A 15,113-nucleotide genomic window follows, 5' to 3' on the forward strand; every position below is an offset into this window, starting at 1 on the left:
AGAAACAACATTAATGAAAACTAATAAAATATCTCAATTTTTTCAGAGGGCTCTTGCATTAACGCTGCGATATTATATTTCCAAGGTCTTTTACAATTATGGCATCGTATTTTATGTGAAATTTATTTAAAAAGTTTTACTTATTAAAAGCTTTCATAATTGAACTTGTAAAAATAAATGTCTTGTATAATCTTCATATTTGAACTGTCACGTGCATGACGTATTAAGTATGAGTGACAATCAAATAATTTGCTCCCAAATCATACCCTAGTTTAGTGTATTATTTATGTCGCCTCCCAAGCTTTGAACTTAAAAAATGGTCCTTTAATACCTCGTTTACATTAAAAATTCTGTTTTGAAATTATCATTTTATTGTATGTTTACTTTTGGAAGACAGAAAACATGCCTTTGGCGAATCCCTCCGACCCTTGGCGAATGCAGAATGTTGGAGATAACATGGTACTACACCGTTAATCATAATATTTTCATGGATTTTCCTTTTGTTTACTCACTCTTATTCAATTAATTTCAAAATCAATTTGTCTCAGTACGTATATCTTATTATTTAGCACGTTATCAGCAATGTAAACATTATTATTATAACTTACTGATTTTATTTGAATATACGCTTTTTTTTCAAAATAATTATTTCGTACATAATGTATGAGGAAAACCTATTTATATTAATAATTAAATATAATGACGGTAATACAACTACTTAACAGAATTCTATATTATCCTTCTTGCGATTGAAATATATGCCAATAACCATCATTATGCTTGTGTATGCAGAGGTGAACAGTTCTTCAAAAAAATTACACTATTTTCTACTTTTACACAATCAAACTCAAGTAAGGTATTCTTACTTCTTACTACTTTTACTTTAGTAAGGAATGTTTAGGCAGTTAAATAAATAATAAAGTAGTTACTACTCTATTGCATTAAATAATTTATGTTCAATATATTGTGAATTTTAATTACTAATTAAAACTATTAGAGAGTAGATTTAATATGACTTCATGAGTTCATTAATGATCAGTAAACAGTACAGACAAATGCTGGTATTTCCTATTACTTGTTATTGTATTGAATGGCTTATCAAAAGTATATTGATTTTCACAATTCAACCAATAAAGAAGCCATAGAGCATTGTGTTAGCAGTTTATTTTCTTTGTGTAGTCCCACACCCTGTACAAAGTAGTCATTGTATCAACTACACAGAGTTAGACATTTGTTTTTTGAGCTTTATTTATTTTATAGTATAAAAATTTAAATAATAATATTTGTGTAGCGTGGACTCAGTAGTCAAGCAGCAAACAGTCTACCAATGGTTGTTGAAAACATAGCAGAATCTCGCCAAGCTTCTACAACAGAGAGCCTTGACTCAACTGGGGAAATAAATTATGAGAGAGAGGTGGAGTTGCAAGATGTTATTAAAGAAGGCCATGAAAAGGCAGATCCATCACAGTTTGAATTGCTCAAAGTTCTTGGTGAAGGTTCCTTTGGTAAAGTATTTTTAGTAAGAAAAGTTAGTGGCGCTGATACCGGAACTCTTTATGCAATGAAGGTATTTATATTTTGTTTCTTATTACTGTTTGCAATATAATTTTACTATTATGTCACTTTTCTATTTTTTCTTAAATTTAACATGTATTTTATCAGATTATACATACAGTTATAAAATTAGTCAAAAAGTGGAAAAAACAATTATCATATGAAACTTATATGATAAAAAATGTTTTGATATTATACTATTTATTTATTATTGATTGATATATAATATTACTTTTGAGTTGTCTATGAAGATTAATCTAATTTTGAATGGAAATTGATAGCAAATGTTTATTTCAATATGTATTCTTCTTTAATTATGCAGTGTTTTTCTGATTAATATTTATGTTATATATATTTAATCAGTCTCATATAAGTTATATCTCTATATACTTGAGATTATATCTATCAAGGTGATTCAAAATTCAAATTCAAAAAATGGCAAACATCCAAAACCTTTCCAATTTTGATATCAATGAATATTTTTTAATCAATTTGATATGGTCACACACAAGGATTTGGCCCCACTACTTCTAAAAATCCACATGATCTTTCAGATATATCATTTAAACTATAATATATAAATTAACTAAAAAATATTTTATTTACAGGAATGATCAAGGACTAATTTTTAATTATCTTTGAATTTTAATTTTTAGGTACTTAAAAAGGCTACATTAAAAGTGAGAGATAGAGAACGTACGAAAATGGAAAGAAATATATTAGTTGAAATGGGACACCCATTTATTGTTAAATTGCATTATGCTTTTCAAACTGCTGGCAAATTATATTTGATATTAGACTTCCTTCGTGGAGGTGATCTATTTTCTCGTCTAAGTAAAGAGGTATATAACAACTTAAAGGTTCTAGATATTTTTATTTCTTTATTATGGTTTTATGTTTGGTGTTTAATGTCATTTTTTTCCAGGTTATGTTTACAGAAGAAGATGTTAAGTTTTATCTAGCTGAGCTAGCATTAGCATTAGAACATGTCCATAAGTTGGGAATTATATACAGGGATCTCAAACCTGAAAATATTTTACTAGATGCAGATGGCCATATTGCTCTAACTGACTTTGGTTTGTCAAAACTTCCTCCTAGTAGTGATAAGGCCTACAGTTTTTGTGGCACTGTTGAATATATGGCACCAGAGGTTGTTAATAGAAGGGGCCATACATTTGCTGCTGACTGGTGGTCTTTCGGAGTTCTTATGGTATGTACACGCATGTAGCTAAATATCCTTTAAAAAGTTTTTTATTTCAATTATTTTCATAAAGTATAAAACCAGATTTACAAATTTATGAGCTGTAGAGAATGTATTGACATAACCATAAACTGACAAAATAACTTGTAACCCCCATGTCCATAATAAGGTATAAGTTATGTTTAGGCAAACATTTTACTATCAGAATAATTAAATTTCACCATATATATATATATATATATATATATATATATATATATATATATATGTAATAAAAATTTAGAGGTAAAACATGCATGAGTTAAAGAGTACATGAATTGTTTGTGTGTTGTGTGAGTGGAGATATATATAAATATATATATATATGATTTAAACATGTATATATAAACATATATATCTTTATATACACACAAATATATATACATAAGTATTATACTTTCATTATATTCACCTATTAAATGAGAAACCATGACAATAATCCATTTTCCTAAAGCTTTTTTTAAAAGATACTTGTAGAGGCTGATTGGTTCTATAACCAATGCTATAGGTTTAAAGGGCTTTTACACATAGGTGCATTCTTTTACCCTTATGACAATGACCCATATACTTTTATGGAGGTTAACTAACCATGAAAATTATTTTCAGTTTGAAATGCTGACAGGAAATTTACCATTTCATGGCTCTACCAGACATGAGACTATGACACAAATTTTAAAGGCTAAACTTGGTATGCCGTCTAACTTAAGTGAAGAAGCTCAATCACTACTTCGCGCTTTATTTAAAAGGAACCCACAGAACAGGTAATTCTTATAATGCATACCTCAAAAAGTGCTTAACTCCATAGATGAAAATTTTATTTTAAACTCAACTTACAGACTTGGCGCGGGTCCTAATGGAATAGAAGACATAAAAAACCACGAGTTTTTTGCTAGTATTGAATGGGACGCTTTACTTAAAAAAGAGGTAAGTTTATTACATTACCTTATTAGTAAGAGGGACAAAAGTTTTAAAGTTAAAAAAATTTATAACATTAAATGCTATAATGCAAAATATAAAATGTCTTGCTAAGAGCAAAACTGGAGTATAGCTCAACCAATTCGGCTATTTTTTATACTAAATAAATAATGGACTAAGTAATATAGCTGATAATTTGTGGTAGTCGCAAATAATTATAGGCACCAAATAGCAGATGTTAACCTATTTGATTTATATTATTATAGGTAATTCCTCCATTCCGACCAGCCGTTTCTCGTGCAGACGACGCTTTTTACTTTGATTCGGAATTTACGTGTCGCACTCCAAGAGACTCGCCGGGTGTACCCGCTTCCGCTAACGCACATGAATTGTTTAGGTAAGCTAAACAATGTAAGTCTTCATACTATAGTTATCGGATATTATATCTTCTAATAAGAAACCTATGCAATGCCCGGTTCGCACATTTTATACTATTTATTTATAAGTTAGCCTTGAGCAAATTTTATCCTTGGTTATAAATGGAATATGAATTTTCAGCTACTTATTTCTGCTTCGACTACTAAATTGAAGACTGGTATATCAACAATGTAGGAATATATAGTAATAAAAAGTACCTCCGGAGATATGTTAAAATGGTGTTAGTGTGTCGAAAATACTAAAAAATTAAAAATGTTTATATAAACATAGGCCTTAAGAGAAACCAGTCACACTTGGTTATCAGGGGTACTATAAACAAATAGCTTTATTAAGGGACATCAAAACGAAAAATGATTAGCTAGTACTATTCTCAGAGATGTATGTACAGACATCCATGTTTTCTAAAAAAATCATGATTTTTAAAATCAATCAATTTACCCTCTGTCTACATCCAAACAATGGTGTAAAATAATTAATCTAGAATCAGAATACTAGATAGAAGCTAGAGCTTAAAGACGCCGTATCTACATAACTTACCTCACTGGTTAGTAATAACCATGTAAAGATACGTTTACATACGTGGTAACTTATTAGTCTAAATCGAGAAAATACAGTGGATTGTACAATCGTTTAATAGTCCAAAAAACTGTATTTGCCTCAATAGACAGGCTTTCAAGAATATTGTTCACCAATTATATTTGAATGTCAAGTTTCCTGCCTTGGACGAAATGTTATAGGTACTTAACAATGATGAAATTGGATCATTGAAAAGAATTACTTGTATGTAGTGCTGTGAAACTAATAGAAGCCAACAATATTGAATCAATGTTTCAAAAATTACAAGTGCCAAAAAGTGAAAAATTAAACATATTAGAGAAGTAGTAAATACAATGTCATGGATTATTGCTCCATAAAATGGAAACAAACACACCATGATAAGAAATTGTTACTTTTAAAAGTAATTATGTCTAATAGCGTCTTTGGATTTCTGAATGATTTTTAAGGTACACTTAGAAGTTATATGACTCCCGTCAAGTTCAACTAGACAAATTATAACATTAAAAAATGTATTCTACGTCAAAGACAACTTGCCACTTCTTACAGAGGATACTTGTGTCTTAAAACAGGACACATTAGAAAGTTAAAAGAAGGGATTATTATTCTTAAAAAAAACATTATTTTATGTTAGTAATAAACTTTCATTATTCATTTCTAATTTATGTATATCAAATGTATTCCAGGGGTTTTAGTTTCGTCGCCCCCTGTCTGCTCAACGATGACAATAATAAAACATTAACTAATCAAAATCAAAATCACGTGCCACAAACGAAGACATCGACTGAAGAATTTTGGTCCGGCTTCGTTAATAGAAATAATTTCTTTGACGAGTACAGGTTGGTTGATTATACATTGTGTTTTTGCATACAGGATATAAATATTCTTTAAAGTGATTTCATATAAAAATACTACTTAAAGCATACACTTGTTATTTCTGTAGTAATTCTATTCTGTAAATTTATTTGCAATAGATACCTTATCAAACTAGTTTGAATATTATTTCGGGAAGAAAGATAAGATACAGATAAGGCACAGCAATATGCACTTTAGTTACTCAAAAATGATTTATATGTTTGGTTATAGTCTTTAAACGTGTGAATATAAAAATATAATAATGGTATTCCTCATATGTTAGCAATAAGTTTAATATCTTGCATTTAACATTTATTTCTAATCACCCTGAGTAAAGAGATCATTCTGAAATACGTTATTAATTTAATTTTTTTCTATTAGAAAGCATATCTTCTGGTAGTAAAAAGTCTTTGGGGACAAATTATAAAAAATAATAATTGTCAATATGTTGTGATTCGAATTTTAAATTTTATAACTTTAGCGCTTTTTAAGCATTATTTTATCATTACGAATTGTGTGTATAGCATATGTATAGATGTCAGTGTATTTTGTATATATAAATAAATGTATCCTAATATTTAAGTATGTGCTTATAAGTAATTATGCACGTAATTATAATAAATGCAGTATTTATATAAACAGATTTTTCGGACACCTGCCTACAAATTATTTCTACACCAACTTGTGTTGGTGAGAGTCTAGAGAATGCGTAAAATAAGTCGGTCATTACAAAGATCGTAAATATGGTGAATAAATAAATAAATTATTTCTGTAACCATTGATATTTGCATAAGGTGTACCAAATATACATGACAGCAAATGAGCTATTAATTAATGCCCTTTAAAGGTTTTACACCTATAACCAATCACTCTGTATATATCTGAAATTGTTCAGTGTATTTAAGTTTTTCATACTAACATTAATCTGTCAGATATTATATCATGTTGATTTATATTATTTCAGACAGTGTATTTTGAATAAAGAAAATGACATATTTATGGTAAAGTTCAGAAGTGTAAATATTTCAGTTGTATTGAGAATAACATATTTGTTTTTAGATTAATGGGTGAACTTGGCACGGGATCGTTTTCGGTCGTCCGCCTCTGCGAACACAAAACTTCTAGAGTACAGTACGCCGTTAAAATTATGGATAAATTACAATATGATCCGCGTGAGGAGATTGAAATTTTGTTGAGGTACAAATTCAGTTTATTCACTGGAGTAATACTCTCAAATTTTGTAACTAATGATTAACAAAATTTACCCTTATTTAGCCACACATTATTTATTAATATTTAAATTTAATGATAATTTATAAATCTGTATTATTCAAGTACCAATAAAGTTGTATGTTGTAAAGGGAATGTGATCTATATAGTTTGTGATTTGTTTATACTGGTTGGTGATTTTTCAATGACGGCTATTGTTTCCAATGAGACCTAGTGTTGAAATAAATCCTCGCTGCACAATATATCGTAACTAAATGTCAATAGTATTCAAAGGGCTAAAAAATCTATGCATACGAACTTACATCTATTAAGGGATTAGCTTATGAAAATGCACTTTAATTAATAACTTAAATTACGCAATTAACTATTAAAACATAATTTCATTCAATAGATCAGAACTTGATCTCATTCGAACCTGTTTTTTCTTTAATTGCACAAGGTGAAGTAGTTGCCGGTTTGAAGTTAAAATTTATACATCATGAAATATCATGTTTGGTTCTGTCACTCTACATATATCGTGTGGAGTTAACATTTCAATGTTTACAGATATAGTCAACATCCGCACATAGTGACGTTGCGTGGTGTGTATGAAGAAGGCGGACGTATCCTCGCTGTGACGGAGTTGTGCCGTGGCGGCGAGCTACTGGAGTACATTACTCAGCGTCGCTACTTGCCGGAGCACGAGGCCGCGCCCCTACTGAGAAATGTGTTGCAGGCCGTACATTATCTGCATCGTCATACAGTCGTCCACAGGTATTAATATTATAACGAATTCATTATCTGCAACATTACATTCAATTGGATACATATTTACCCGCTTATTCCTATAGCTATATATATATATTATACAATACCTTAAATTTAGATTCCTTTTCTTACGTGACTCACTTGATAAGTTGCTTAGATCATCAGAGAACTTGAAATTGACTATGCCTGCTCATTCTACTATGTTTATGGAGAAATCTTTTACTGTTTATCTCTGAGCGCCGCGGCGTCCCCTGAGACGTCTAAGAGCATCATCTTGGACCATTATGGTACAACAATGATATGACAGAAGCGGCCAGCGATTAAACCGCCTCTTGTAACATATGGATTGTTTCTTTTTATCCTCTACTTATTGTCTGTGTTGTACAAAAAAGCTTAAATGAACAAATAAATATTTGTCTAAAGCTATTTATGGAGGTAGAATAAACGAGTGCCACGCTGAAAAATGACCTGAGGATACGTTTATATGATTGCATACCAGTCTACAGTTCTTTGGCACGACGCATTCTCTCTCAGTTTTGGAATGCTTTTTGTTTGATGAACATGTGGAGGTGTGAGAACTAGAATCAAATGCCATAGACCTTATGGGGACATTGGTTGATGTCTTTTTTATTAACATAGGAAATCCAGAAAATGTAAACAGATGATGGCATTATGATTACTTAAAAAAAATAGTGGTGCATTTTACCTGGGTAAATGTCTTAATATATTTGTATTTTATTATTAGCTTACAAAAATACGCTTATTAAGCGCTCTATTATCTCTGTTCGGCGAACAAGTTTCAAATAATAACATAATTTAAATAAATAAATAACTTAAATAAGAATAATTTGTTTCAATTCTACTAATGCATACTGAAGATGCTATCTATTGTTTGTCCAGAGATATCAAGCCATCTAATATATTGTTCGCAACCGCCGAGAAGAGGCCTGAGGACATTCGTCTCGTTGACTTCGGCCTGGCAAAGCAGCTGCGCGCTGAAAACGGACTCCTCATGACTCCGTGCTACACTGCCAACTTCGTCGCACCAGAAGTACTGAAACGCGCCGGGTATGACGCCGCATGCGACATCTGGAGCTTGGGTATAGAACTTTGAAATGTAACTAAAATTTGAGTCAGGTGCAAATATCGATGTAACATATAAGAGATTTCCTCCTATTTACTGACTTCATCACAATATCTTTAGGCCTGATGCCTTGGGGACTTAAAAATCGTAAAAATATTGCTTTCTCAAAGTAAAAGTCATTTATAAACAGATTTAAAAAATACCACCTACTGGTTCAAGGATTGTGGAGGCATTCAATAAAAAAAACATATATTTTCAAACTAAATGCTTACATCGGTATTAAAGTTGGTATTAATTTTTTTTATGGAATGAAAAATATATTAATTATATTATAGTTAATAATAAATAAAAAACACCGTATCAAACACCGCCGGTTAGGTTACACTGACGCGATGGCCCAGGAGGTACAAGGAGAGTTTATGTATGTTGGGTAGACAATAATTAATATAAATTATATAAGCTTGTAAGGATAAATGGTTATAGGAGTAAAAGCTATAAAGAGCTTAAGTAGCTTATTAAAGATTCTAAAAATCAATCATTTCAGAAATAATAAATAACGTTCATTATTTTTTATTTCTTTAATACTCTTTATTATACACGTCGGAAGGGAAATACTCATATGTATATATATATATATATATATATATATATATATATATATATATATATATGTCTAAAAAAATGATTACTACATGTTAAATTTATTTATTGCTTACTATCGGTCCCTGCAGGCTTTGTGCTTCCAGAAGTTGACATATCACAATTCCATTGAAAAAATAATATTGTAACATTAAACAGCTAAAATATGTGTAAAATTTTTAAAGGTTTTTGTTGACAAGAGAAGTAAAAACTTTAATTCATAGGATCATTTCTTTATTAAGTTCTTCATGGAACAACATTACATTGTACAGATAAAAGTTATACATTTTTTGTAAGTTGCCTGGTGTACTCAAAAAGCTAGAACCTCCAACGTTTTTTTTAACGGATTTTCTTTGAAATGCTACAAATCGTCGGGGCGTTTAAATCTATTCGGACTGTGGAGCGTCCGCCCAAGGGTTTTAAGTGCTCCGCTAAAATTGTGGTGTGAACGGCCGGGGCTCCCCAAGAAGCCCAAGACATATAAATAAAAAAGAGCTTTGAAGTTTAAGCGCCTTTAGCATTCTGCTACCTCAAACCAAAAATAAACAAGTAAATTTAATATCATTAAAAAAAAACAAATGACTATGAAACATTTTTATTTCAATTTTTAAATGATTTTCCATTGTGTTCACAGGAGTGCTTGCATATATAATGCTATCCGGTCGAACACCGTTTGCTTCTACAGGAGATGATACCCCTGAAGCTATATTAGCTAGAATTGAGTCTGGAAAGGTAAGAATGTATTTATTATTCATATATATATATATATATATATATATATATATATATATATATATATATATATTATTGCGACCTTATCCTCAAGACATTAACTAGATATAAGTTTGCTAAAAGCGTGTACATAGGTGTGTACGCGTATATGCATTTTAAGTGAAAACCAATTGACGTTTCATGCGAGTAGTTGCGCCATTTTATATTATTATCGTTACACTTAAAACTTTTATTCATTTATTGTTATTATAGCTTTATTTATTATCACACTTTGTGGTTTGTTGATTTTCTATATACCTGTGCAAACAAACAACCGTTTCATTCCATGCTCATTCAACGGGGTATAGAGTCATGGTCAAGAAATCATAGACCTCCCGTTTCTTAGTTTCACATCTAAAATAAAAAATATATTATTAAATACATCTTATTACAGCATTCAAGAGTTTAATTGATTGGAATGCGTGGAACTTGGTTTGTTGACTCATTTTCCCTGTTGATATTATAATATACAAATGAAAAATTATTAAATTTTATTTAAAAGAGCAAATGTTGCGTTTTTGGCCGGCGGCACTTTTCCAAATATCAGCGTTCCAAGCCAGTTATAGCTTACTATTTATAATGTTAAAATAATCAATGATATAAAAGCATATGTAAATGTCTATTTGAATTAAGTTATTTTGAATTCAATGTCTAGTTAGCGCGCCTTTCTTTTTCTTGGGTACCATTGGGTAATTATTTTCTTAACCTCATATCATTAATTGTAAACAATATAAATTTGTCATAAGTTTGTCTATAAGAAATTTAGTTTTTGTATAGGAACACTTTTAGTACATAATATTTTTTGTGCAACATAGTGACAATACCTAGTGATTTTTATGTCTTGTACAATAGAGAGTAAATATATAATAAGATTTTTTTGTGAAATTTGGTATAGGTGGAGTTAACGGAGGGCGCTTGGCGCTCGGTGTCGGCGGAGGCGCGAGGGTGCGTGCGGCGCATGCTGACGCTGGAGCCGGCGCTGCGGCCGCGGGCTGCCGAGTTGCTGCGCGAGGCGTGGCTGTGCGCGCCGGCGCCCGCCACCCAGCCCGCGCGCGCGCCCGACAACACCGCGCCACCCATCGCAGACCTGCGCCGCGCCGTAGACCTCACTTTCCAGGCAAGAACTTCGTGCTTTCCCGCCTGTATCCCTTATTTTTTTTGACCTGGCTTACAATGGGAAAGGTGCAGAGCGCGTATAGCAACAGGCGAGAATAAAATTTCAGTTTAAAAATATTAAAATTAAATAGAATATATATATAACACACTATATAATATTATATATATACACACACACAACTAGAATTTTACCGGATTGATAGGCCGCCGAACTGTTAAGTCGATTAGGCGTACGGTGCATAGAGTGACTACGCTCAAAGGTCCCGTCGATACTATCTAAAATTAAAAAAAAATCACTTATTATTATTTAAAAAATTATCGAGTTGAATAAATATTAAACATGTTGTTTAGGTTGTGAAACTAAAAGTAAATGGCTTGAACCATCCCATGGTAGTGATTTATTTTTGGATTACGAAAAAGATTGAATTTTTACTTGTTTTTCTTTTATTAAAGTGTGTCATGACTAAAAGGACCTTAGGATTTCTTTGTTATCAAGAATTTCGTTAGAAGAGCGTTACATTAACTCTCTCCGGCGAATATAGCGTAGAAAGCAAAAAATGTAATAACACATAATAACATAAAGCCAAAATATTGTTTAAACATGTCCATTTACTTATTCTAGGCAATGACTTCCGCACCAATTACCCCGCAAGTGCTCGGTCCCGTTTCACAATCAACACTCGCTCAACGAAGAATAAAGCCACAACGTCGATTCCCACCAACGCAACTCTAATATAACGGTATACGAAAACTACGTGCCCCAAAACTACGTTTCGAAGCCAAATCTAAGTCACAATATTAAAAACAAGTATATTTAAAAAAAATTATCTTTTGTAATAATTTATTTTCAACATATATCTTTTTGAGCATTTGTATATTATTCAACCCAACAACTATCATTTTTATGCATCTTTATACAAACTTATGTGTTTACTCTGAAATAAATTTATTTTTATTTGTGATAACTAAGAAAAACTAAATTCTATGATAGTTTTTATAACGTTTAACAAGCATTTAAAAAGAGTTAAAGTAGAAATAACATTCCAATTTTGAAAGCAAAAGTTTTTATTATTTCAATATTTTCCATGTGCTTGATTAGTATATTTTTGCACACATTTTACAAATGTGTATCTGTGTGCAATCTGTTTTTCTTTTTTTTAAAGTTATAGTTGAAAAATTTATTTTTGTTATTTATTTAATATATGTTTCCTACCCACCTTTGTATTTGAGTCCATCAGTGCCATTAATCAACAAATAACTTGTAAAATGTCTTATATTTTTTTTTTAACTTTTTCTAAATAGGTATAACTTTCGGTTTAATTATATCAGACCGGTTAATTTGTTACAATGTGATATCAAATAAACAAGATATTACTGATTGGATTTTCAAAAAATATGAAAGGAAATAATATTTTCATATTCTTAAAAAATAATAAAATACAATTTTTTTTCTACTTATTCTAATTTCGTATCTGCTCCGTAAAAGGCCTAAAAAATTCGATTGCCGTATCCCATAAAACTAACAATGTTCAACTTCCTAGTTAAGCGCTATTATAAATTATATAAGATAAAAAATGTGTAAATCTTACATTGTCTATTTTGTTATTCGCTTTAAAGGATAGATTAAGTAAAATAATTTGTACAAGCATAGTTGTCTTAGCGGTGACAAGTCTGACAATGCTTAGAACGTTATTTATAACTTAATGTGTTACAGTTTTTTTGAACTAAGTCGGTTAAGAAGTTAATGCTCTACTTGTATGTAAAAGAAATTTAAAACCGTCCTTTCAATTCTTCTGGAACTTCTACTAATACTATTATAGTTACAATTACTATTACACTGCTACTGTTACTACTACTGCAACTCCTATTACTGCTACTACAACTACTACACTACTACTATTTTTACTTGCGGGTTACATTATTTTTTCTTTTGCTAATCAACTAACTGACTTAGTTTTTAAAACAAAAACTTTATTTTTATATAAATTAAACACGGATATATTTAATGTAACGTCAAATTATAATTATCGTGTAATACGATAATACAGTGTGACGGTCAGTGTGAGAATGAGACAACTAATGTTAAACATGTTTGGTTGCCTCTAAAGTCATTGATATATGCAGGGTGTTAATCTGCGCTATTTCAAATTCCCTCAAAAGTTTTTGTTGTCAATATGAAGCGTATATTATCTTTCGTTTTGACAAGACCATTGTATTATTGTAAAGCTAGATTATGTTTTATCAAAAAAACAACTTTACACTAGTTTGTAATGATTTTAATTGTTGCATTTCTTATATGAAAGAGTGCATGACATTATGTTTTAATTATTACATTATTAATCAAGAGATGGACAAGTTGAAATGATTGAGTTAACATATGTACATGTTGTAGATTAATACTATATTTTTCTATTAAATATTTCTCCTATCACCAATAACCAGGAATAATGCAACATTTAAAAATATTTACACCAGATGTACATAAAGTTGTTATATATATTTAAATAAGTAATGTGTTCTTTTTTAGCTTTAGGCTATGCCATCGCTGAGTACAGCTTCAGCTTTATATATAAAAGTGCATATAAGTACAGTATTTTCATAATAAATAATTATAAGTCCTAGATATAATTTAGATTACTATAAAAGTTTCAAAGTATTTTTAATAATTTAATGTTAAAAAATTCTTCCCTAATCTATTATGATTATTTAAATATTAACATTTCAGTTTGTTTGATTGTACCAAAGATCATGTTAGTGTAATATGATTTAATGTTTGATTTCGTAATTTTTTTATATCTCAATAGTTTACAATAAATTCTAAAATTGTACCTAAACCATTTGGCAATGGTACTTACCGTTTTGTAAAAATCGATGATCTACATACATTAACGTTTTCGTACCTGATTCTATATACATTTTCTAAATAATATATTAAATAACCATCTTGTTGCCCCAAATTGTGCATAATAAAACTGCATATTTTATCAAGCAAAGGAATTGATATTTACTGTTGTAGTTAAAAATAAAAATAGAATTAATGATATTTGTTCTGTCTTTGAGATGTAAGAGAAACATTGTAGATGTAGAGTGAACACACATTTAGGTTTAAACATTGAACATATCGAGTGGCAAAACAAATTACAATTGTTATAGTCATATCATCATTCTAATGGTATTTAAACGTTGCAACTTCGATTTTGTTAGATTCTGTATTTTTCCAAAGCATTTACCGTATGAAATTAAAACTTGAGATTATGTTTACATTATATACCCGAGCTGGTGCTCAGAATTTGTAATGGAATCATTTAATGTGCTATTATTTTTAGAGTTTTTTTTATCAAATATTGCGGTTGCTTCTTTGTAATGTTAAATTATAGGATTAGTAAAACTACAATTAATCCCATACAATGCACTAAAGAAAATTAAAATATATATAGTGATTTTTGAAATCCAGTGATAGAGGTTTATGAAAAATAATATAGCCGCGTGTGGAATTTTTGTGATTTCTCGTTCAAAATTTCTAAATAGAGCTTGTTTGCACACTTGTTAATTAATTCTAAAAAAAGTATTTTCTTACTCACTCGTAGTACACAGTTGATGTTATCGTAGATTTTTCTATGACAAATTATTACTAACAATCATATTATAATTAATTGTAATCTGTATAGACAGGACCAGAAAGATGTTTAAAAATAAAGGATTATGAAAGAAATAACTTTTTGGTGTTGGTGTTAATGTTGCTTGTCACATCTATTTTTCTAACTATGAAATCAAATATATAAATTTATATGACATAAAATTGTTATTGTAGACACGGGTGTTTGATTACTGAGATAATATATATGTATATATATTGTTGACATTGCTTTGAAATGTAGTTTTATTTCTTAACAATACTCTATCCATATAAATTAGTCGAATGTATTATTAAACAATAATACATTTGAAACAAAACGAGAAATTGTTTGT

At 30.0% G+C, this 15,113-nt stretch overlaps 1 protein-coding gene across 1 annotated transcript; it reads left to right on the forward strand.

The window, feature by feature from the left end:
* Positions 1-266: 266 nt before the first annotated feature.
* On the forward strand, positions 267-12,235 carry S6kII (Ribosomal protein S6 kinase II). The gene is made up of 14 exons (XM_068777731.1): positions 267-459; positions 1,292-1,567; positions 2,211-2,396; positions 2,480-2,764; positions 3,401-3,555; positions 3,631-3,718; positions 3,976-4,106; positions 5,389-5,541; positions 6,617-6,754; positions 7,334-7,540; positions 8,435-8,634; positions 9,892-9,989; positions 10,924-11,145; positions 11,767-12,235. Exons 1-14 carry the CDS (start codon positions 403-405, stop codon positions 11,875-11,877), a joined length of 2,307 nt encoding a protein of 768 aa, XP_068633832.1. The 5' UTR covers positions 267-402; the 3' UTR covers positions 11,878-12,235.
* Positions 12,236-15,113: the final 2,878 nt, after the last annotated feature.

The sequence above is a fragment of the Battus philenor genome, unplaced genomic scaffold (genome assembly GCF_028537555.1).
Source record: "Battus philenor isolate CCGP_79_NKW_IND1 unplaced genomic scaffold, ilBatPhil1.0.hap1 SCAF_14, whole genome shotgun sequence".
In the NCBI taxonomy this organism is placed as follows: Eukaryota; Metazoa; Arthropoda; class Insecta; order Lepidoptera; family Papilionidae; genus Battus; species Battus philenor.